The sequence below is a fragment of the Erpetoichthys calabaricus genome, chromosome 9 (genome assembly GCF_900747795.2).
Source record: "Erpetoichthys calabaricus chromosome 9, fErpCal1.3, whole genome shotgun sequence".
In the NCBI taxonomy this organism is placed as follows: Eukaryota; Metazoa; Chordata; class Cladistia; order Polypteriformes; family Polypteridae; genus Erpetoichthys; species Erpetoichthys calabaricus.
Genome location: NC_041402.2, coordinates 341133 through 363491, shown reverse-complemented (window position 1 = coordinate 363491; position 22359 = coordinate 341133). Strand labels below are relative to the sequence as shown.

The following is a 22359-nucleotide window of genomic DNA, read 5'->3' as shown; positions in this document are numbered from 1 at the left end:
GTCAGCATGTGCTTGATGATGGAAGGGTGCCCACTCAGGATGGGCTCCTGCTGTTCACCTGCCCCTGCCACTGAGCCCACCTTAGCATATGTGGGGTTATAAAAGCTTGAATAGATGGTGTCACTGGACCTGTCCCACATTGTGTGACCCTGAGGAGGTGACTCTACCTGCCTGGCCACCTCACTTAAATATTTAACAATCATAAAGTGGGCAAACCTGAAGAGCTGGGATTGACTGAGGACTGATGGACCCCTGGTGAGAATGAGTAGAAGGAAAAGGCGCTATATGCTGTAGGGACAGTAATAATTCAAAAGAGAGCCCCCCTGACAGCCAGCGTGACACCACCTGAACAGGACGAGAGCCTGCCCAGTGACTTTAACCCTGGACACTAGGGGGCAGCAGTGAGTGTGTCATTGACTATGGCACCTGGGCACAGCTGTGTGACAAGCAAGGGGCTTAGCAGGTAACTTGGAGATGAGGGGAGAGGAGGAGGACCTTCAGTGGGAACTGTGGTGAGGCCCAGGGGGTGTGACATGAGGCGACGATGAAGGCTGGCACCATGTTGGGGTACACAGCCCCCCGCAAGTCAAGAAGTGAAACAACAGGCAGGCGGCACCAAGACTCGAACCTGCGGCAAATGTAAAATTGTGCCAGGAGTGAAGAGGTGGCAGCCAGGGCCAGGGCTCATCAAAGCTGCCCTGTCTGAATGGCACTGGGTGAGGCCGCTCTCCTCGCATTAAATGCAAAATGACACATTAGAGGGATATTCTAATTAAATTATTGTCACCGCGGCATTTCTGCTATTGATTACTTTCCAATTTAAGCAGGATAGCTGCGTCCAAAAAAAAAAAAAAAGACTGGTGACTAATTGGCAAATAAGCGCCGCAGATGGCATGCTGGGGACGCTACAGAGCAAGCTTAATTAAATAGGGCCTGGAAATGACTCGGTGTCTGCAGCAATGAAGGGATGGTGACGTCATCCGGCCACACGCCAGCCGCCAGTACTGCTGTCATTGCTGAGACCCGCCGTCCACCAACAAAACAGCCCCCAGTGGTGCCACCGCAATGAAGTCTGCCTTGTAGAAGGGCAACAGCCAATGGGGCAAACCTCACCAACACCTGAGGGCCAAAGGGGGCTTCCACGCTGATCCCCATTGGGACCTTTATGACAGGATGCTTAAGACCACCCACTCTGCTTCTTTCTTAACCCCTGAAGGACCTTTATTAGGACCACCCCTTTCAATTATTCACCTATCACAGACCTTGGGTCCCCCTCACACCCTCAAGGCCCTACAGTGGGGCTACCCAGGTACTGGGGGTCTCCACACTCCCACTATTAAAATTCAGGTGCCACTCCCTGGCCCAGACAATGCGGTCACTTTCTCCTGCACTGACTGAACCTCTAGAAGACCTGAAGCCATGTCACCCCAGGGTGGCTTCTGCCAACTCCGGGGAGTCAGCCGACATCTCAATGGAACGTAAATGTCACCACAGGCTGGTCCAGCGCATTGTGACCAGCCCGCTGTTTTGGACAGCACTGAAGGACACCGTGGAGCCTGTCACATTTAGCTGGATGCCACTGGTTTCCCATCTCCAGGGAGCAGCTATGGACTCCACCTCTGAGGATGGCCTTAAAGTTGTGCCCTTGTCCTGGTCCCCTCACCATCAGCACCTGACATGGGCACCTCGTCCCTGTGGAGTTCATTAGTGGTGAAGCTAACAGTTGAATGCCCCCCAAAGCTCGCCTGCTTCTGCTCACAGGTCTCACCCTTGATGCCCACCAGCTGGACGAGTCCTACTTAAGATGGGCATTCAAGCATGTGACCAAAAGGCTACCTCCACTACCAACCCGATAATCCTGCCGACTACGCCTCGTCTCTGTTGACAGTGGGCACCTTGGAGGGCACTCGTCCACCTCACGTTTAACACTGACAGATGCTCCACTGTGTTGCTTCCCTTTACGTGGCGCCTTTCACAATCAGCACTTGATGACAACTGAACTCCCACCAGGTGGGACTCACTCACACGTCAAAAGAGGGAAACCCCTCAACAGTAAAAGTGGCACCGGGATTTGGGCTGCCTCTGCCAGCAGGTGCACAACCGAAAGCACCAATGTCAGGCAGTTCAAATGTTTAGAGTGGGGGACACAGACACCTCACTCTGGGGGGCTCCCTCCAGTCACAAAGCTGACAAAGTCTCATAATCAGAGAACCTTTGAGTTATATAGCGCCTTGCCATGCAGAGCACCGCCCAAGACACTTTAAAGTGAATGTCCACACCACCACTGTCTACTACTGGACCTCAGCTTACAGATGGATGGCATGCTGGTCACAGAATGGGTCACTAGTGGCAGTGACCTGAAGTCTACCATCTTGGTCACACTGCCCGCCATGCTACATATGGTCACTGTGTATGACACCCGATGTAAAGCTGAATGCCAGTGTCAGTAGAAAGGCGCTCTATAGATTATCGTGCCAGTCAAAGACCCTCTGAAAAACCCAGTGACAAAAATAAAAGGTAAAAAGTACGCAGCAAAGCCACCAACTCAATTCAAGGGTGACAGGATCCACTCAGGCACAGCAGTGGTGCCCACCTGGGACCGCTAGGATGGACACTCTGGTCACTTGGTCACAATCACACAAACACTCACTCCTGAATCTTACATATTCCCTCTGCATACCACTTGGCGCAGAGTACAAAGGTCTTTACTTTATATAGCGCCTTTGAGAGCGAACACCTCTGCAGTCCACTGGAGGAGCATATGGCAGTGCTGCCCCCTAGTGTCCATAAGTGTCAGCCTGCATGGCACAACGTCACTGATGGAGTCCCCAGCACTGGCTCTCCTTGACCCTTCAGTGCCTGCAATGCAAAGCCCACTCATGACGATGTTGACTTTCAAAGGCCAACACACATCGCTAACTGCCAGTGTGTTCCCGGGTGGGTCACTTCCCCATCTAGTAGGTAAAGTGTGGATATATGCCAGTCACTGTCACACACTTGTAGAGCTTCTCGTTCAATCTGAAAGGCACTATATAGAAGCAAAAAGGGGCCCGGCCATTCCTGCCTGTTTGTCGTGGATGGTGTGCACGCTGAAAGGCGCTATATAACAACACAGCCCTCAAGTGTCACATACATCACTGAATGCAAATGAGCAGCAAGTGCCGGACCACCACGGACTCCATTACAGGGTGCCCGACAGGCCATTCACAAGTGGCAGAGAGGGCTGAGAACAAAGCAGTCAGGGCTCCACTGCAGGTGCCTTGGCACTGACCTCCTCCAGGCTGAAACTACAGAGACCTTCTGGGGACCTCACTGCATGTGGCACCTTGGTCAAAACAAACCAATAAGTGCTTGGGATCAAGTGGGCTTGGAGAGGTTCACGCTTTGGCATCATCGGCAATGCCAACACCAAATCCTGACCCTGATGCCAACAGTGGCACAAGAGAGGACTGCTTACACGAGAGGGGGTGCATGTGGGCACATGAGCTGCCAGGATGGGACCTTGACAACAGCGAATCGGTGGCAGCGGTGAACGCAGGAGGGAGGTCCCGTCCGTACCGACCACCGGAGCTGCTGCTAGCTTACTGGGTCCTCTGGTCTGAAAGTGGGCCCATGAAAGGCACCACATAAAATACCAAAACCCTGTGCTTTCACATAGAGTTCCTTGCCTGGCTGTGCCCAAATTGTGCCCACAGTGACGTCCTGCAACTCAGGCACGAGATCTTGACTTCTGCGTGACTCCTGAGCCCCTCTACATTTGTGGACAGAGGCGAGGCTGTAGGCGGGCACGAACCCCTCCCGCCGTGATGGACGACTTTGTAGTCCCAGAGCCCCCACTGGCGAAGACTTTGGAAACTTGGCATTAAAGTTAACCCTTCGCTTACCGCATCGACGCAAACGCCGCCCTCTGACCGAACGTGAAGCCCACCCCCAGAGCCCACCGGTCTTTGCCGCAGAGCTCTCGAGGTTTGTCAGAAAGTTAAAAAGCAGATAAAGAAACAATTCGGTGTAACGGAGACGTCAACAAGGAAAAGAACAAAGCAGCGCAGGTGGGCAAATCTCCAGACCCCCATGACGCTCGCCCATGCGGCTCGTGCGCTTATATTGTGTCGCATGTCACGGTCTCGCTGTGGCTCTCTCCCGGGGTGCCCTCCGGTTAGCATGTCACCCCTCTGTCCATGCCCGACTTCCCCGAGTGTCCGTCTGCTGCTGTCCCTTCAGCTTGCCGGAGCCTGATGGCCGTCTGGCCTTTATGGACCCCCGCTCCCTGTTTGATTGCCGGTTTTGTCTCCTTACCGGGTGGTGATTAAACGTTGATGCCCCACACAGACCATCGCGTTCCGCTCACCGGCTCTCACCGGGGACCTACCGCTGTGCGCTTTCTGGCCTCGCCTTTGCCTCGGGGCCCAGTGCGGTGTAATTTATTAATGACGCCAAAAAAACGGAATTGTTCATTCAATAGGGCAGCCCTTTTAGTCCATGACAGGGGTGGAAACAACTAGAAACACAACGCAAGAGCTGTGTGCCCACCCGGAGGGCACCTGAGGTCACCTGTCCTGCTCTCAAAGCCTGGCTACTCAGCTCCATGCGACTGAGACTCCGCCTCTCGTTGAATGAGACCCCGCCCCTTTTAACCAGCCGGCTCACCGAACTAGCCGTTCTCCGGTTTCAATGATATAGCGCCTTGTGGTGGGCAGCTCCTCCCTTAGACCCTCACTCTGCCAGTTCACGTTTTAGATGTTAAAGCCCATTGAAGTTCTGATTGGCATTTCTTACCTCAGTGGCCGACAACATCAAAGGGCTAAAATCCAAAACAACTGGAATTAAGCAAAATCAAAGATGAAAAGCCCGACAAACAGCGGGGTACCCAACACCGGGAGGGCGCTATATCGACCGACCGGACAATTGAGAAAGTCGCGCCGGGTCCCCGAGTGCAGTAAACGACTGACCGCAGGTGGGACAAGAAGGCAGCGGGGATCCAGCTGGGCACACCTGATCTGAGCTTCACCCAGGCGCCCGACGCTCAAATTGACCTCAACAGTCCATTGCCTACCGTTGGTGTCGGCAACAGGTGCCAGGCAGCGTGCCACCCTGACTGAAGCGCTGCGGTCTGTTGTACAGGGTGCCAACACACACACACCGGCAGGCGCATACTGAGCAAATATCCCAATGCAAACAGTAAGCTGGCAGTGCCAAGCTGGTTGGTAGCATGCGGCGAGTGCTGCCCGACCACGAGGCGCTTTAGGGACATCGCAGCTCGGGGCCTCCTAACAACAAAAGGCAATCGATGCGTTAATCGCGCTAAATGGAAATCGATACAAACGGCGGCCCCGCTGAAAGGCAATCCCCCCGCCTCAGGTTTCATGCACGCCGAGCTGAAGCGCACACGCAACCAGTCCGGTGCCACCCCGTGCCCCCTTAAGCGAGCCGACTGGGGGCGCGCGCTGCACTGCCTGCGCCTTTAAACGCGGGCGCTGCGTTCTGCAAAGCCGTCCCGCTCGTGGACCCGCTCCACTCTCGGAGCCCTCGTGCCAGCGCGACCCCCGCCCCTCTGTCACACACACACACACACCTCGCGCCGTCACCGCACACACACACACACACACACACACACACACACACACACACACGAACGGAATGCCTGATCAAAGTCATTGAGGCGCAAATGGGAAATTTGAACCTGACAAGACGCAATAAGCCGAAAAGCAGCAGAGGAGCGGGGAGAAGAGGAGGAGGAGGAGGAGGAAGATTGGGAGGAGGGTGGGGTGTACCGGGGTGGGCTGCACGCACCAAAACGGCCAAGCGAGACCATTTCGCACGATGCCAGCCAGCCCTTCTCCACCGCGAAAGCCACACACAAAAACAGAACGCATGCAAATGAGGCGGTCCGCGCTTTGCATGGCACACCGGCGAGAAGGCAAAGAGAGGCTCGGGTTACCGTTGAGTGAAACTCAGGAGTTTGGTGGGCGCTGGATCCGCACTGCACATGTCCCCATACACGACAAGAAAACCCCAAAACGCCGCTCGAGTCCTTCAGTGGACGAGCCCGCACACCGGGGCTCGGCGCAGACTTAAAGTGCAGCTCGCGTCCCGAGCGGAGGCGCTCTCTCTCTCTCTCCCTCCCTCTCTCTCTCTCTCTCGCGCTCTCCTAAATCTGCGGTGCCCGCGCGGTGCCCACAGGTGCCGCAACACGAACGGCTCTCCAGCGCGGAGCGGGCATCGCACCCGGCGTCAAAGGGACGACTTTTCGTTTCATTCTAACCACATTCTCACTTTGTACGGTGCAGCAGAGAGCCCTCCTCCTTCTCCTCCCCCTCCTCCTCCTCCTCCCAATACAGCATTATCAATGCCGCCGCTGCCTCGTGAGCGCGCCCGGACGCGCGCCAGCAAACGCAGCTCCGCAGGCTCTGCCGCCGCGCGGCACCCTGGGAGTTGTAGTTTAAGCCCTGCGCGCACGCGCGTCTCGGCCACCTTGGTTCAGGTCACTGATGGTGAGCTTCGGAATAGTCGGGTCCGTGTCTGGCGGCTGTTCTTTGCTGCCTCCTCTCCGCCCCCCCCTAGTACTGGGGTCCCATCAGGACAGGAAGCCCAAGGACTGGGGGGTCTTGGAGGAACCTCAAGTTGCCCAGTCAGCTTTGACTGCACACCTCTGTGCCCCTCTCAGGACCCATAACAAATGCTGACCGCCTGATGTGACCATGAGGATCTCCTCCATTCGTCCTAACCCTCCATGCTGCCCCCCCCCCTCGCCCGTTCCTCCCCTTGGACCAGCTGAATGGCTCACCCTCACTCTGTGGGACTTCTCACCTCAGGCATCCTTAGTTCAGTCAGGCTCAGTAGATTATATAGCGCCTTTCACAACTACAGTCCATGAAAGAAAGCAAGTGGCCTTTGGTGAGAGGGTGAAGCCACTTGGGTTTCAAGTGACCGAGTGTCTGTTATGGTCAGTCAGGTGTGTCCAAGCTTTGGTCACTACACCCGGTCCTAATGGCGCAGTCTGGGCTCTGCCCTCTGCCTCAGTGCCCATGCTGGTCTTCATCCCTCCAACACCCACCTGCTGCTACCTCGCATCGCCAATGGCGAGTCCACACCCTGACAGGTCCCTCACACTAAGTGCCCACCTTTTGAGGGTCATCACCTACTAGATGTTGTTGGGGAGGGGGTCTGTCACGTCTCAGCTGCACGGCTGCCATTCCCGTCTCATTGGTGTCCTGCTCAGAGTCTTGACAGGTGAATGCAGACTTGGCACAGACGTTGTGACCTCGGGTCCCCTCGAATAGCTTGTCCTGCAGGGCACTGAGTCACCGTCATTCTGCCCATGTGCACGTCTCTTATAATCCTTTGTGACTCTTGGACCATCCGTGCACCTCAGCTGGATGACTTGAGAGCACTCAGTCGCAGGCCACAAGCCACGGTGTCCATCACGGTGCCCTCGTCCGGCTCGCCTCGTTGGGTATCTTCATGTTGTGTTGACTTCATTATGTGGGTGACGCTGTTTGTCCCCTGGAGGACGTTATGAAAGGCACTATATGAGCTAAAGGCAACCTTGACAATGAGTTGTCTCCAGAAGGACCAGAACCACAAGTGGCACTTCAAGAAAGTCCAGTTGAGGTACCCGTTTTGTTCATGGGGACAACACCCTGCCAGTGGCTTCTGACTGTCACAATAGGGCAAGATGGACACCAGTACCATCAAGGAGTCTGTCCAGTGTGATGCCACTCAAGACCTGACCGGCACTCTTCACCCTTGGCACATGTGGGCACACAGCTGGCTGCTGCTCACTGGCACTGCTGTCCTCATTAGCCCCTCCCCTTAGACCAAGTAGCCAATAGTAGGCCTACCAGGCAGTGTCTGAGCCCCCCCAAAGGTCACTCAAGGCCCTCCGCCTATGAAGAAAAGGCATCATGTCCTCTGAAAGGCACTGTATGGACAGACAGATCTTGATGAGGGTGGACCTGGCAGAGTGGAAGCCCACTCTGTGCCACTGACCACCATAACAGAGGAGGGCCAGCAGAACACAAAGACAAAGTCGAGCAGCGAAGAAGCCACTTGGGTGTCGACATCTGCCTGCCTCTATCTGTGCTGCAAAGTGCCACATCTGGCGCCCAGTGCCTGCCACCCTGTCCCCAATCCCCAGCCCTCGTCCTAAAACCTTACCCAACGCAGGAGACTGACAGAAAGGCACCAGGAGGGGGTGGCTGTGACGTGCCAGCCGGCAGGCTACTTGACCTCGCGGTCGCCATTTATTAAACGCGTCCCCGAGGGAAGGCTGGCAGTGCATACAAATTAAGGGAGCCTGGCGTGCCAGGAGAGCCGATGGGCAAATTAATCTGTTTACAGAACGTCCCAGGAGACGGGCGCCCTTGAGCGGCGGCCTGCCAATCAGCTCCTGAGGGTGGTGGCCTGAGCTGGGGACAGGACTGTGGTGCCCACTGGATTGTGAGTGCTAAGACGACAGCAATGTTCGGGGGACGTCTTTGTGGTGTGTAACATGAGGAAGGGGCGGCTCGGGTGACAGTTTAGTGAGCATTGATGCCCAAATCCCAACGAGACTCAGTTCGTTTGATCTGATAGGACGTCCTTCACACCTGTGCAAGGCAGACAAACAGCTGAGGCAGAAGAGGAAACCCACGACGATGGGGGGCTTCAGCCATCACACAGCATCGCAAGTCTTAGAAGTGAGGCCCCCTAGAGGCTCCATCATGCCGTACATGGAGTGTGTGAACAGGGTGGGTGGTGGGCTCTAGTCCCCATTTAATTTGAATTCTGAGGTTCTTGAGCTCCAGACGATGAAGGTACTGCTGCTGCCTGCCAGTTGGACGGGGCGCCCCTCGAGGTGGAGAGATAAGTGCTCTGTGGGCAGCTGGCCAGGCCAGCCGTTTTCACTCAATTGCTGACCGTGGACTGGAGGGGCGTCTTTTGACCCATTGGACATCAAGTTGGCACTGTGCCACAGAAATATTAGTGCACACCTGGGCACAAAGTGGGTGCCAGCACCCTTGTTACACTGAAATGACACAGCCACATTGTGAGGGGTCGACACAGTGGCAGAATGTGAGGGGTCAACGCTTCACGGCCACCACCTCACATGATTGTGTCCCACTGAATGTCCACTGAAGTGCAAAAATGGGCTTCACTCGACCTGAACCTTGGCACACTGGTAAGGGGCACTATTGCACTGTTCAGATTGGTCCATTTCAGAGGAGCTGGAGCCTGTGCCCTCAGTACTGGTTAAAAGGCAGGAATCCATCCTGGACAGGAACGCCAGAACACCACAGAGCCCACCAATATGTACACCAGCCCGCCCTTGGCCAGTTTAGCTGTCCCAGTTAACCTAACACAATCACCCTGCCATGTTGGGTGCCAGTCTGAAAGTGTCTGCATGGACACAGGAGAACACACACACTCCACACGGACCCAGAGCAGCTGAGCAGGCTGGGATTTGGGTCTCGTAACACTAAGTACCACTCCACCCCGTCACTCAAAGTGGGCATCCTGGCTGGCAAGCACCCTCTGCACTCAGCGTGACCACTAGCTTGTCACCCGACACTAACTCGCTGTCACTCTTGATGTGGATGTGCTGTAAGTGCTGCCCGCTTTGCCCCCTGTCCATGTGCCTGGCCTTTCTCTCACTGCCCACAGCTCACAGAGGAATTTCCTGGCCATCTGACAGGTGGTCACACTATATAGCGCCTTTAATGGTGGTAGTGGATCACAGTCAGCTCGTGCGCTGCCACATGGGAGGGACCATCAAGTGACCACAACAGAAACCTGGGACTCCTGGGGAAAGGCGCCATATTAGATACTAATTATTTGCAGGTTATTTAAGCTGACAGCTCTAAATTAAATGTGTGAGTGCCCTGCAACAGACTGGCATCCTGGCCAGAGTTGGCTCTTGCCATGTGCCAAAGGCTGCTGGCAGAACTGGAAGAAACAGGTTTGATAATGGATGGATGAAGACTGGATGTTTCAGGAGGGTGGTGGTCCTTGCCAATCAGAAGGAGGGGTCACTCTTTGGCTGACCACAACTATCATGGCAATTCACTTTACCTTTCACACCTGCTGCAGTCTCCGATTGGTGAGCAGATATCGCCACCCATAGCCCTTCCTCTTTAGCCTTTTATGGGCTTGTCCCACCCATTTTCAAAGTGACGTGCTGCCTGCCCCCACCCATCTTTGTTGAGGTGTCACCCTCGTTTATCACCCATGGGGTGGGGCTTGAGTAACTAAAAGAGGAGGAGCATTCATCATGTGATCCTCACCTCACCTGGCCGGCCTGGAGCTGGTGGCTGGGCACACCACTGATAAGTGACACCAAAACAGCATGGTCATTAGCGTCACACGGGACATTTTCCTGCCTGCTTAGCCGTGTCACCTGCTCACGGTCTGGTGGTCTTGTGGCACCTACTGATCCAATCTGATCCCATGTCCCTGTCATGTCAGGGCCACTTGGACAGTCAGTCGAGCAGCAACTGGACAAAATGCCACAGAGTGACCCTGGAACTGGATTAACCTTTGGGGACATCACTCCCTCAGTATTGATGTCATTTAGCACCTTACACCCAGTGGCCCAGTGACCATTCAGGTCAGGTTGCCATCAAGAGGCTGCATACTGCCTGTGTTTTGTGGGGGTACGACTGTGCCCCCCCCCTTCTTGATGCCCAGCGCTCGGCCATCTTTGAATGAACTGAGCACAGCTATGACAGTAACAGGTAGCTGAACCCAAAACTGGTGTGGATGCCACTCCAGTGTAAGACGCCCAGGCTGCCATCGTCAGTTGGCAGAGCTCCCCCTGTTGGCACTCTACACCCTGCTGCCCTCGAGTTTCTGGAGATCCCCTATCGGGCAGGTCACCTCTGTGTTTTATTACTGATGTGGAGACCCCCACTGATGCCCACCACAGCCATGAGTAGTCTCAATGGAGCAGGTGGACTATGCAGCGCGTGCCCTGAGGACCTGAGGGCAGAGAGGACGGGGGGACAAACAGGACGCCACACCAGTCCCAGCACAGGACTTGCAGTAAAATTTGGGTCCACTAGGGGGAGTGAAACCCTGAAAAATGAGCAACAGCTGGCAGATTTGAAAGGTCTTGAGACCCCATGGGCACCCCAGAGACTCCCAGGTGCCCTCACCCACATGTCATCTACATATATCCTAGAGGTGGCCTAAATGTCAGGTTATATAGCGCCTTGACATGTGGAGTACAAGTCCCAGGAGGTTCTCCTCAAGTCTTTATAACACACTGGTGAGGCCTCGTCTGGAGTCCTGGGTGCAATTTGGGTCTCCAGGCTACAAAAAGGACATAGCAGCACAGGAGAAGGTCCAGAGAACAGCAACGAGGCTGATTACTGGGGGGCTACAGGGGGTGAGTTATGAGGAAAAATTAAAAGAGCTGAGCCTTTACAGAGAGGAAGAGGAGACCTGACTGAAGTGTTTATTTAAAATGATGAAGGGCATCAGTCCAGTGGATGGAGACTATTATTTTAAAAAGAGTTCATCAAGAGCATCGGGACACAGTTGGTAAATTTCGCACAAACATTAGGAAGGTTTTCTTCACACAGAGGACCACAGACACTTGGAATAAGCGACCAAGTCGTGTGGTGGACAGTAAGACTTGATGGACTTTTAAAACTCGACTTGATGTTATTTTAGAAGAAATAAGTGGAGAGGACTGGTGGGCTTTGTTGGGCTGAATGGCCTGTCCTCGTCCGACTGTTTGAATGTTCTAATGTTCTAAAATGGGAGGACACAAAGGTACAGAGGTGCCTATGGTCCACCTGGCATACGTCACCCCAAGCTTTTCTTTTTTCTCTGACAATCAGAATGGTGAGACACGTGACCACTGTGGACACTTTGGGGGGAACACCGCCGTGCCTTAATGTGACCCCTCCCCCCATCCTGGGTGGTCGTCTCCAGCATTACTCAACAGGTTAGGGTGGGCAACACGCAAGCCTATTTGATAGACAGCTGCCCACGCACCCACCCTGCTATGCCAGAGGACCGCATAATGAAGAGAAGATGGAAGGACCAAGGTCAGCGGCTCACATGGGCTCATCCTGGCCTCGTCCTCTGGGCCACCCCTCCCGACACCCTCTTTTTCACCACTTGAGGTCACTTTACTGGAAGCCCCCTGGGGTCCCTGCTAGGATTGACTCTGGCATCTACTCTGACTCTCCCTACTGCCACCTACTGGGCCTGGAATGCAGGGCAAGCCTTTACAGTGCCATCCCTAAAAGCCCAGTGCTGCCCCACTGCCTGCTTTAACAGCCCCCCATGAGCCATGAGAGGATGCTGCCCCCTAGTGGCACTTAGGACCACCCAGGCTTTGGGAAGCATTTACTGGACAGGTGAATGGGCCAGCAGTTAATGTGACGTCAGGCAGGACTGGCCACTCATAGTGCCAGTGTTAAGCAGTGCCCCTCGGTGTCCACCGCACACACCTCACTAGTGTCGTCCTGAGGTGCAGAGACCCTGAAGACTGTCACCATGAAGTGGTCAGCTGAGCAAGCAGGTCACGTGACTTAATGAGGGACCCGAGTTGAATTCTCAATGAATGTGACCAGTGATGGACTGGTGTCCCACCAGGGGGCTGCTTGGTGACTGGACTACGAAGTATGCCTGTGCCACTCATTTGCCATTGAGACCAAAGCCCCTGTTTATGCAGGAGTGGTCAGCTGAGGAGGTCCTTGTGATGCCACCCATGGTCCAGCAGCCAGCTGAGCTCCTCGATCATTATACCCTAGGAGCCTACAAGTGTGGTGTCACTTTGTCACCTGGCACAGCTCAGGAGTCTTCAATATATTTCTCTTTTATGATCTACACATTTCTTCCTCTTCCTCGGCTAATCCCAGGCGCTCTTCAATGACGTCAGTGGTGGCGGTGGCTCTTTAAAGGCCAGCGCGGTGGGGGTTTAGGGGACAATGGTGAGGGGGCGGGCACCGACACAAACGAGAAGGCGATCGATGGCCTTCACATTCACACTCTCAGTACCTCTTGGAGATTTAAAAGGCTCACCGCCGTCAAAGGGGGTTGTCACTGGGGGGGGTCAGCCTTGGCAATGAAAGTGCAGAATGGAAAGGGGGGTGGGGAGGATGGGGGGGACCCTGGTGAAAAGGAGCCATTTCATGAGAACACTGGACCCCCGAGTCGCCCCCCACCCCCCCCCCAATCCACCACAAGCCCCGCTACGCTGCCCTTCATCACTGCTCACAGACTTGGGGGCGTGGCGCACTGCAGAGGGGCGGCGCTCGGGCTTGGGGGTGTGGTCGAGTGAGCGCAGCGGGGCAGGGCAGCCTAAAGACTTTCTATGAATAATGAGGTCCTGTGGGGGCCGGGGGGGGGGGGGGGGGGGGGGGGGGGCGTACTTCGGGGGTCCGTCTTTGCCCAGGTACTCGTTTGTTGGTTTGTGAAGCTCACGTCTGCTCTGCCGTGCCGTTGTGCAGGTGATGGTAACAAAATGCCAGAGGAAGGGGGCACGGGGCTCTTTGGTTGAGCGGCGGAGGTCTGGCTTGCCCACCGCCGCCCCCCGTCCCCTTGACTCACCGGCTTTAATTCACGCACGCGCATACGAAGGCCGGCGCCACGAGGGTCTTTTGTCGCCTTTGCTTTCTGTGGCCGTCAAATGATTAAGTAAGCGTTTGCTGCCATCTTGTGGCCACTTGTGGGTTACTGCAGACTGAAAAGAACTGCCAAGCGATGAGGTCGCGGTGCCCAAAGGTGGAGTGCCCTGTGTCCAATGTGCCCAGTGATTCTGAGCACCGATGATTGGCTTCAGACAGTCGATGGATGACGTGTCAAGACGTTGAAGGCTGGCATCGATTCAAATGTTTCCATGAGCCCACGTGGCCTTGCGCACTTCAGAGGCGATTGGCACGCTCCCTACAGCAAACAGGGGAACCTCCTACTTTGTACCCAGTGCTGTCAGGATTGTCTTTGACTCCTCGTGACCCTGAACTGGATCTGTGGGTTACAAAATGGACGGAAGGGTGGATGGCAGTTTAGTGGTTGGCTTCAGTTCCTCCTTCAAAGTTCTTAGCTCATCACGGGCCAGAGGCTCACATGGAGCCAACATGGGGAGCCGAGTTCTAGGCAGAAATGCCAGTGTCTATTGGTACTGAGCAAGTGCCAACGATGAGGCGCCTTACCAACAGGAGGCATCAGCCTGAAGGAAGCTCCAAGAATAAAAAAGGAAACACAAAGCAATCACAGATGGCAGGCGATCTGTGGCACCTCCTCCACCGTCTGCCACGCTCAGTGTCAAAGGACGGGCACTGCCAAGTTTGTACAGCAGCCTCAGAGTTCCCGCCTTTGGGGGCAGTGGGCAACCTGGAAAAGACCAGCAGCTGTGAGACAAAGTGTGTCATGTGGGTGTGCTTTGTGAAAGGCGCTATATGAAATAACGCGTGACTGTGCCCAGTTTGTAAGCAGGAGAGTAACACGCCTGGCAATAGCAAAGCAGAATGAAAGGGGCATTAAAGGGGCTCAGGGCCGTTAGCACCAGGGGGCTGCACAGCACACCCATTCTGTGACCTGGGCACAGTGACAGTCTTCTGAGGGTGGCGATATGCAGTGTGCCACACTGATGGCCTGGCGTCCCGTCCAGGGTTGGTCCCTGTGCTTGGCACATCACTGTCAGTGTCGGAGACTGCATGGAGCTGAAAGTTAAATATGGCAGGACAGACAGATAGGCCATTCTGAGAGGTGTGCCACCACCTTCACAGGCCACCGCTGCCACTCTGCTTGAATTCCTAATTCTGCCCCAGGTGGTGTCTGCCCACTGGCTGCATGACCCTTGAGATAAAGGGGCAGCTTTCTGTCTGTCCGTCTGTCCATCCACCCACCCCAGCTGGACATGCTGTGGTTCACCCTGAGCTGGATGACATGAGTGCTAATTGGTGCCCGTCAGTCAGGAGCACCACTTACCAATGAGGGCCTGTTGTTTGCCCAGTCACTTATTTGGGGGGGTGGGTACCAGTTAGTGGGTCATTTGACACGTGGCATGCCCCCCCAGTACAGTCTGATGCACTGCAGTTTCTTAGTTGTTCAGCATGGCATTGTGAGGCTTGAGGGTGCTTGTTCAGTCCCATGCCAACTACCTAATTGGGTACTTGTAAACCCTGTGTGCCCTCAGTAAGGCTGGTGCCATGTGCTGTGTGGTTATTGGCACATGACTCTGGACACGCCTGCATATCTGTGAGGTGTTGCTTTGTGCTCTGCCCACTACATAAAACTGGGTGCAGGATGCACACCAAGATGCCATATGACATGCCACCAAGTATGCTGGAGATGACATGCCCTATGAAAAAGGCTGGATGGATAGCAGTGCCGCGTGAAATAAGGCTGTGTGCCCACCTAGAGGGCGTCAGTGCCAGCCACACTGACAATGAAGATTCAGTGGTTCACAACTCTAAATTAGCCCGGGTACCAGAGTCATGTGACACAGTGATCAAAGTGTTGGGCACCAGTGCCACGTGACACAGTGTCATGTGCCCCCCTACAATAACACGAATAAATGAGTGGGCTGTGGTAAACACTGCGTTTCAATTTCAATTAATGTGCCCGAGGTGGCTGGATATTTATTAGCCATGGCAGGCGGCATCAGCGCCACTTGACTAAATTACTCGGTTCTGAGGTGACTGTCAGGGTTGGCTAAATGACATTAGACTGGGGGGGGGGGGGGATAACAGATGAGACCCATTTAGAAAAGGAACGGGCACAGCATGGATATCCAGGCCTGGCACACCAGTGTACTCCAAGAGCTGCTGGGCGCTATAAAGAGTATGTGCTGCTGCTGGGGTGTGCGGCTCAGGTGGGTGCTGACTGGCTAAGTGTGGAGACACATCAGGTGGACTGGCATCCAGTCCAGGACCAGTGACATCATGCATGCTGGGAAAAGCACTATATAAAGGCTGAACTCTGACACCTGAGATGGTCTTATATTTTTAAGGGCGTGGGCACAGCGCTCATGAGCCACGGCACCCCCTACTGCTTAGCTTGTGCCCCACTCTGCACCAGCTGCCACCCACAAGGAGCGCTCATCTCAGCTTCTCAGTGCCACCTAAGATGCCACATGCGGCCCAGCCATGAGGTGTCGCTGCGTCCCCAGGCACATTCTTTCTGACCTATTACGGGGGGGGGGGGCCTGAAATGCCAAAGAAGCCAATCAGAATCTGCCCTCTCAAGTCGGGACGAAACTGCCGAGCCGGCCGCCGAGATGCGTGGAGCCATGTCGCCACCTAGTGGCCGAGCCGCAGAAGACACAGGTGTGCGCGTAGCCGTCAGCTCACCAGGAGCAGCGGACTGACCAGCAGGAGCCCCGAAACGGCAGCAGTCCTCGAGCCCCCCATCCTCCCCCACCCCCACATCCCTAGCCAACCGGAAAGGCGCTTGATGACCGTCCCTGACTGTATTTTGTCTTTCTTGCGACGGCCATCGCTGACTAAGGCGCTATATAAACGACAGTTTGACACCACTAGGCGCCGTTCAAATAGGGCGCTGACCCGCGTGTGGACAGACGGACAGGGCCGGACAGAAAGGTGCAGGTGAGACGGGCAGGCTGGGGGAGGGGCTGGAGTTCCGGTCATCACGGGGGAGGGGCCGAAAGCCGGAGTTGGTATCCTCATGTAAAGGGGCGTGGTCGTTTAGACCGTATTAAAATAGTGGGGAGTGGTCTTTGAGGTCAGTGAAAGGAGGGGCCTGCTTCATTTGGTCCCGTTACTGGGAGACGAGTTGAGGATGCAGGAGTGAGTGAGTGATGAGGGGCTGTGAGGAGGTGGCCTCACCCCGCGTTGAACCCAGCATTGGTCCCCTGGGATCCTCCGTGCTCTTTGGACACACATTGGATGGCCTCCTCCCGACAGAAATGCAGAGGTCCCTGCCGCTGCCCCAACGCCTTGACTGGCCCTGGCACTGCCCGTCTTAGGTTATGCTATCTGGTGGCACGAGTGAGTGTGCCCTGTGGGGGGGGGTGGACCGGCGTCCCGTCCAGTGCGGCCAAATTCCCGAAAACAATACCGAGCCGAGAAGTCCTCAAATAAGCCCCCCTGCCCTGCGCCCCGTGCTGCCCAGACAGGCTCCGGCTCGCCACGCCCCTGAAACTGGATAAGCGGGTTCTGCCAATGGACGGATCTTCCCAGCACATTTCCTTTTCCTCTTAAACTTCGCCGCGGATCTTTTTTTGGCACAGGCTGGCACCTGCCACGCTGCTCGTGTCGTATGCGAAGGGCTGCGCTGTGCCAGGCTGAAGCCGATGGCTGCCTCCCCGCAGACCCCCGTCCGGTCTGGTCCGGCTCGGCACCCCCCCCCCCTCCCCATCTACACATCCCACCCGCCGGCCCGCCCACCGCGAGGACCTTACCTGGTGATCTCGAAGCTGCACCCCTTCCTCAGTAGGACGGCTCGCTTCCTCGAGATGCTGGACGATTTCTCTCTCGCCAGATAGACGCCGATGTCCGAATTCATGAGTGCCGGCTGGAAAATCACAGAAGTTGGCGGAAAACCCCCCGAAAAAAAAAAAATCAAAAAATGAAAAGCAATCGATGGCGATGACCAAAGTGACGAGGCGAAGTCATCCAGCTGCGGGGCTCAGCCCGGGGGGACAGCTGGCCGCGAGTCGCCCCGGAGAGCGTCGGTGACACCGACGGCTGCGCTGCCGAATTCAAGTCCTGGACGCTCCGGCAGCGGCCAGTCGAAGCCGACTTAAGGGTGGGTGCGTGCGGCTCCTGCAGCCATCCCAGCGAACACGCAAAGCCCACCTCGGCCGGGCAGAGTGATGAGGCTCCGCAGCGCAGCCCGGCGTTGGCACAGCGGCACTGAGCGAGCGGGGGAGAGAGAGAGAAAGAGAGAGAGAGAGAGAGAGAGCGAGAGGCACTGCGCGGCCCCGCCCCTCACGGCCACGGCAGCCGGGTCCTAGCGCCGTCGGCTCTGCGTTCCTGTCACTGTGCCGACCGGCGGCCATCAAAGGCGCAGCCACCAGTGACGAAGGGCCTTGGGGTGGCCATCGAGCGCCCCAGAAAGAGCTGAATCAGCCACAAGGCCCGCACTCGGGACAGGCCACGGCCGGACATTGCTGGGGCGTCTCCCTTTGCTCGTTCCTCCCGCGGGTTTTGTCACAAAACGCGAGTTTCAGTTGGCTCACTGAGTCCACCGTTCTGGGAGTGAGCGCCCCCTGCTGGTGTGACCGTAATTAAGAGAGTGACTTAAAGTTCTCATCGCCTCATTTGTGGCCTTGGTGTCACCTTTGTCTACATCACATTGCATGGACTTTGTCACCTGCACTGTCCCTTGCACTCTGATTGATGGTCCTGAGCTGGAAATTCAAACGTGCGACCCTATGGACGTGTGGCAGGATGGCAGAGAGCCCACTTTGTGCCTCCCAGCTGCTGCTCGGGGACAAAGTCGGCCCTTGACTTGCACCAACATCCTGGCACAGAGCCTCATTTGCAGCTCCTGGGCACCTCTGTCCTGGCATCAGCTAATGCCGCGACTGCCCAGTTCTTCAGGGCACTTTTACCTTGCGTCTGATTGTTCAATTTGTCTGACCAGCTCTCTTTGTCCACTCTGGCAGAGGATCAAGGCTGCATTTCTGAATAGTGCCAGTGTGCCCTGTCGATCCCGTTGTCACCCTCAATTCTCCGTCCCAGTCATTAACTCGACCCAGCAGGCTGACTGCTGGTGGCACAGGAGATGTTGAGAAAAAACAAGTGAGGAAGTGTAGACGCTGAACAGGGCGCTATATATGGCTAAAGTGTCCCGATGCCAACACTTGTTGGTCAGTACATGCAGGGTCCTTGCTTGGCACCAAGAAACACTCGGTGATGAATTGAGCAGCAAATCAGCAGGAGAAACGGCGGAGAGAAATAAAAGACGAGCGGCTTAGTGGACAGGAGTGGACAGGAGTGGACATGCCGGCCTGGGGGACTGGGGCAAGTCACATGACCTCAGTGAGGGACTTCAGGGCGCCCTCTGGTGACAGCAAAACGCAAATAAATAAAAATTCTAAATAAATGTTAAAAAAAGCCAACAAGTCAATAAATAAACAAACAAACAAGAAATCAACAAAACGAATCATAAAACAAACAAACAAATAAACAAATAAACAAATCAGCGGCAATGCCAAACGCAGTGGGCGGGGCTTCCCGGCAGGGGCTGATTGACAGGTGACGCGTTCAGCCTGTCGCCGCCGCCCCTCCTCCCTCCCCTCCCCTCCCTTCCCCCACTGCCCAAATTGCCGGCCCCCCGGGGTCAGCGCTGTCAATGGCGGCTCGATGTCTTCCCGTATTGATCGACTCTAATCGCGTTACGCCCAGCGCGGCGGCCGCTGCCCTCCTCCTGCACAAATGAGAGAGCACAGGGTGGGCACCACTTACGGGTGCTGTATATAGCGCCTTTGTCAGACTCGCACAGGGTGTTTGCCTGGGAACAGCACCTGCAATGATGAGTAAGTGGCTCGCTGCCCACTGATGGACAGAGTGGTCCTTGTGACAGATGGGCAACTCCTCTCCAGCCCATGTGCCAGCAGATGTGCCCATGTGATGTGCCCAGGGATGGACAAACTTGCTTTCCGAGACAGCCATGGGTATTGTGGGTGGCCTGCATGTTTGTGTTGACTGGTTTTCTGTCCCCAGTGGATGACCAGCTGTCACTTGTGGTCACAGCACAGTAACAGGCCTGTCATCGGTCCTTGCTGCCTGGACAGCAATGGTGGACCAGAAGGTCTGACCTGCTGAATCCTGGTCTGGGCACTTCATTGTCCATTCTGGCATTGAGTGGGTGAAGGGCCCCGCTCAGGATAATCATCAGAATGAGGCACTGTATTTATATAGCGCCTGTCCCAGGCTCAGGGCGCCTCATGTCATATCACAGGCTTCTGGGTCTCTTTGGACTTTGGTCATCAGTTGGCATCTTGGAGGTTAAAAGTCAGTTGATGAAGTCTCAAGTATTTCAGTCCAAAGCAAGTGGCATCCTGCATGGCACCTGTGGTGATTTGGGCAGCAGAGCACCTGGCTGTGCCCACCTTGTTTTGTCCAAACAGTCATTTGCAGCTTGAGCTACTTCAGTGTGGCCTAGTGGCTGAGGATGCTGGATCAGCACCCACTGACCGGTACCCAAGGGACCAGTGACCCAGAGAAAGGCACTATATGGTTAGATTGTGCCCAGAAAGGGGGCTCCATGGCTGAAGATCGGCTTTTCTCTGCTTCTCTTTTTTGCCCTCAGGCTGTCAGATATGGTTGCTACAGCACCACCTCTTGGTGCTGCTGGGGTCCTGTAATGACATGAAGCCCACCAGAAAGCTTGGCCAGGACTCTGAACAACCAGGACATGGCCCTGAAGTGAAAGGTGCTATAAAAGGATTAGCTAGAGATGAGAGAACAGCTGCTGTCACCTGCGGCTCTCAGGTGGACCACCCATCCACCTTGTCATTCATCAGTGTCACACTGCAGGAAAGTGGGAGTGCAGAAAGGCGCTATATAATGTCCAAATGTGTGCAACTGGAAACCATGGCGTGTCCTGCACAGGTTGCTCTGATTCCAGGGTCTCGTGGACCCCAGCGTCATGCGTGACCCCAGCAACGGAGACTTCCAAGGCTCCCAGTATAGCTAACTGGCCACAGGGGCCTGATGGAGGCACTATATACTGGCAGAGCTTCTAAATCCAGTGCCATGGCCCTGCTTGTCCCCTTGGTATTCCTGTGTCCATACTCAAAGTGGCCGGCCACTTCTGGGATCAGGGGGTACAGAGCCACATCAGCCCTCATGCTATCCTAGTGTCCCCTCGGCTCAGGTGACCCATCTCTTGGGTGTCCCTGTGTGAAGTGACAGTGTCTGTCATTTTGATATCTTGGGTTGACTGTGACATCGGCCTCTGCTTGTCCCACTTCTAGTGTCCCCAGAGTGTCCCCACCTGTCATCAGCTGTGCTCACTTGTGATGTCGCAGAAAACCATGGAAATCAATGACAATTACATCAAACTGCCACTGTCATTTAAAGTTTCATCACATGGGCTGGGCTGGGGTCAGTGATGGTGCAAGGCGCTATATAAGATCATGATGGCGTTTGCTCCTTTTCAGGTCATTCCCTTGCTGTCAGGTGCTGCAGCCCCTAAGCGGCCAAACTCTTCACCTGAGCTCTCGACTCACCAAGTGACCATAGCCACTGACCCTAAAATGGCACTATATAAAGGGCCTGCTTTATAGATTTGGGTGTCACCAGTACTGCCACCAGTATAGGGCCAGTCAGAGACGCACTGGCATGGACACCGTGGCCCTAGCATTTGCACCCAACTCGGCATTCACAGCCTCACATCGTCACATGGCAGAGAAGGAGAACTGAATGCCAGGGTGGCCATCGTCTCCGTGTCTGACCTTCTCGTCCACCTCCTGCTGGTGGGGGTCACATGGGCACAGAACACCTGAAGTAAAACCTCCAGGACACTAGGGGGCATCTCAGAGACAGCAGGACGACTGGCAGGCGGTGAACTGGACAGTCAGGCCCATTTAAGGAGTACTCATGGCCGGCCCTGGCCAGTAGAGGGGGCTCGAGCCTGATGGCCATCTTGACACCAGGGTGGCATCGTCCAGCGGGACAGAGTGTGGTGCATGTGAGAGCAGAGAGACGGGCAGGGGGTCCAAGTCTGTGGCAGCCCCCGGGGGGCTCCTTCTGTCGCTCTCATCTACACCTCGATTGGTCTCCATGTGTGGCCAGGGGTCCCGTCCTGCTCTGTGCTGCCCCAAGTGGAGGACATCGAGGTCAGTGCGTTGGCGTAGCACAGGGGGTACAGAAGCCCTCGGTTTATTGGTCACAATAAGTACCCATCCTCGTTCAGGAACACCAAAGCCATGACATGGCTAATGTCCCCAAAAGGACATCCTATCAGGGCCGCATGCTCGGCCGATCACCACAGCTGGACACAGGGACAGCCGGCGAGACCCGCTGGTGGCCCTGCTTTATGCTCTGCATGCTGGCGCCGCCTGCTGGCTGTCTCTGAAGTGGACGCCGTTACTCAAGGTGACCGTAAAAATCAGGTGACGTGAGAAATGGCAGCACACAAAGCTGACAGGCAAACAAAACGGCTGATAAGACAGCAGGGATGGCAGGTCAGTCCGCAGCGGTCACTCGGTGTGGTCGCCGCCTGTGATGTCAACCACTGTGCTTAGCCAGCAAATCCCTGAGCTGAAAGGCGCTATACACAACAGACATGTGACCAGGCAGTCCCGCCCCCTTCAAACACACTATTGCCACGCCCCCTCCACCCTGCCCCCATCACTCACCTCCCATCATGCACCCCGTGGAGGGTCTCAGCTGGGCCGACACACTCCCCCTCCTCCCCCGATGCCTTGTCACCTTCTGAGGGGCACAAAGA

The 22359-nt window shown here is 55.5% G+C and overlaps 1 protein-coding gene across 4 annotated transcripts in view; it reads right to left on the bottom strand.

Moving 5' to 3' along the window:
* Nucleotides 1–17934, bottom strand: part of garnl3 (GTPase activating Rap/RanGAP domain like 3) — a 75725-nt gene extending 57791 nt beyond the window's left edge. For 2 of the 4 annotated variants that reach the window (XM_028809024.2, XM_028809022.2), the window contains exon 1: nucleotides 17357–17933. In XM_028809024.2, coding sequence (XP_028664857.1) covers nucleotides 17357–17460 — 104 coding nt within the window. In that variant the 5' untranslated portion in view covers nucleotides 17461–17933. Of the gene's footprint in view, nucleotides 1–5938; nucleotides 6274–17356 lie in introns of those variants that run through there. The other 2 variants (XM_028809021.2, XM_028809023.2) reach the window with 2 other exon arrangements.
* Between the last annotated feature and the right edge of the window lie 4425 nt (nucleotides 17935–22359).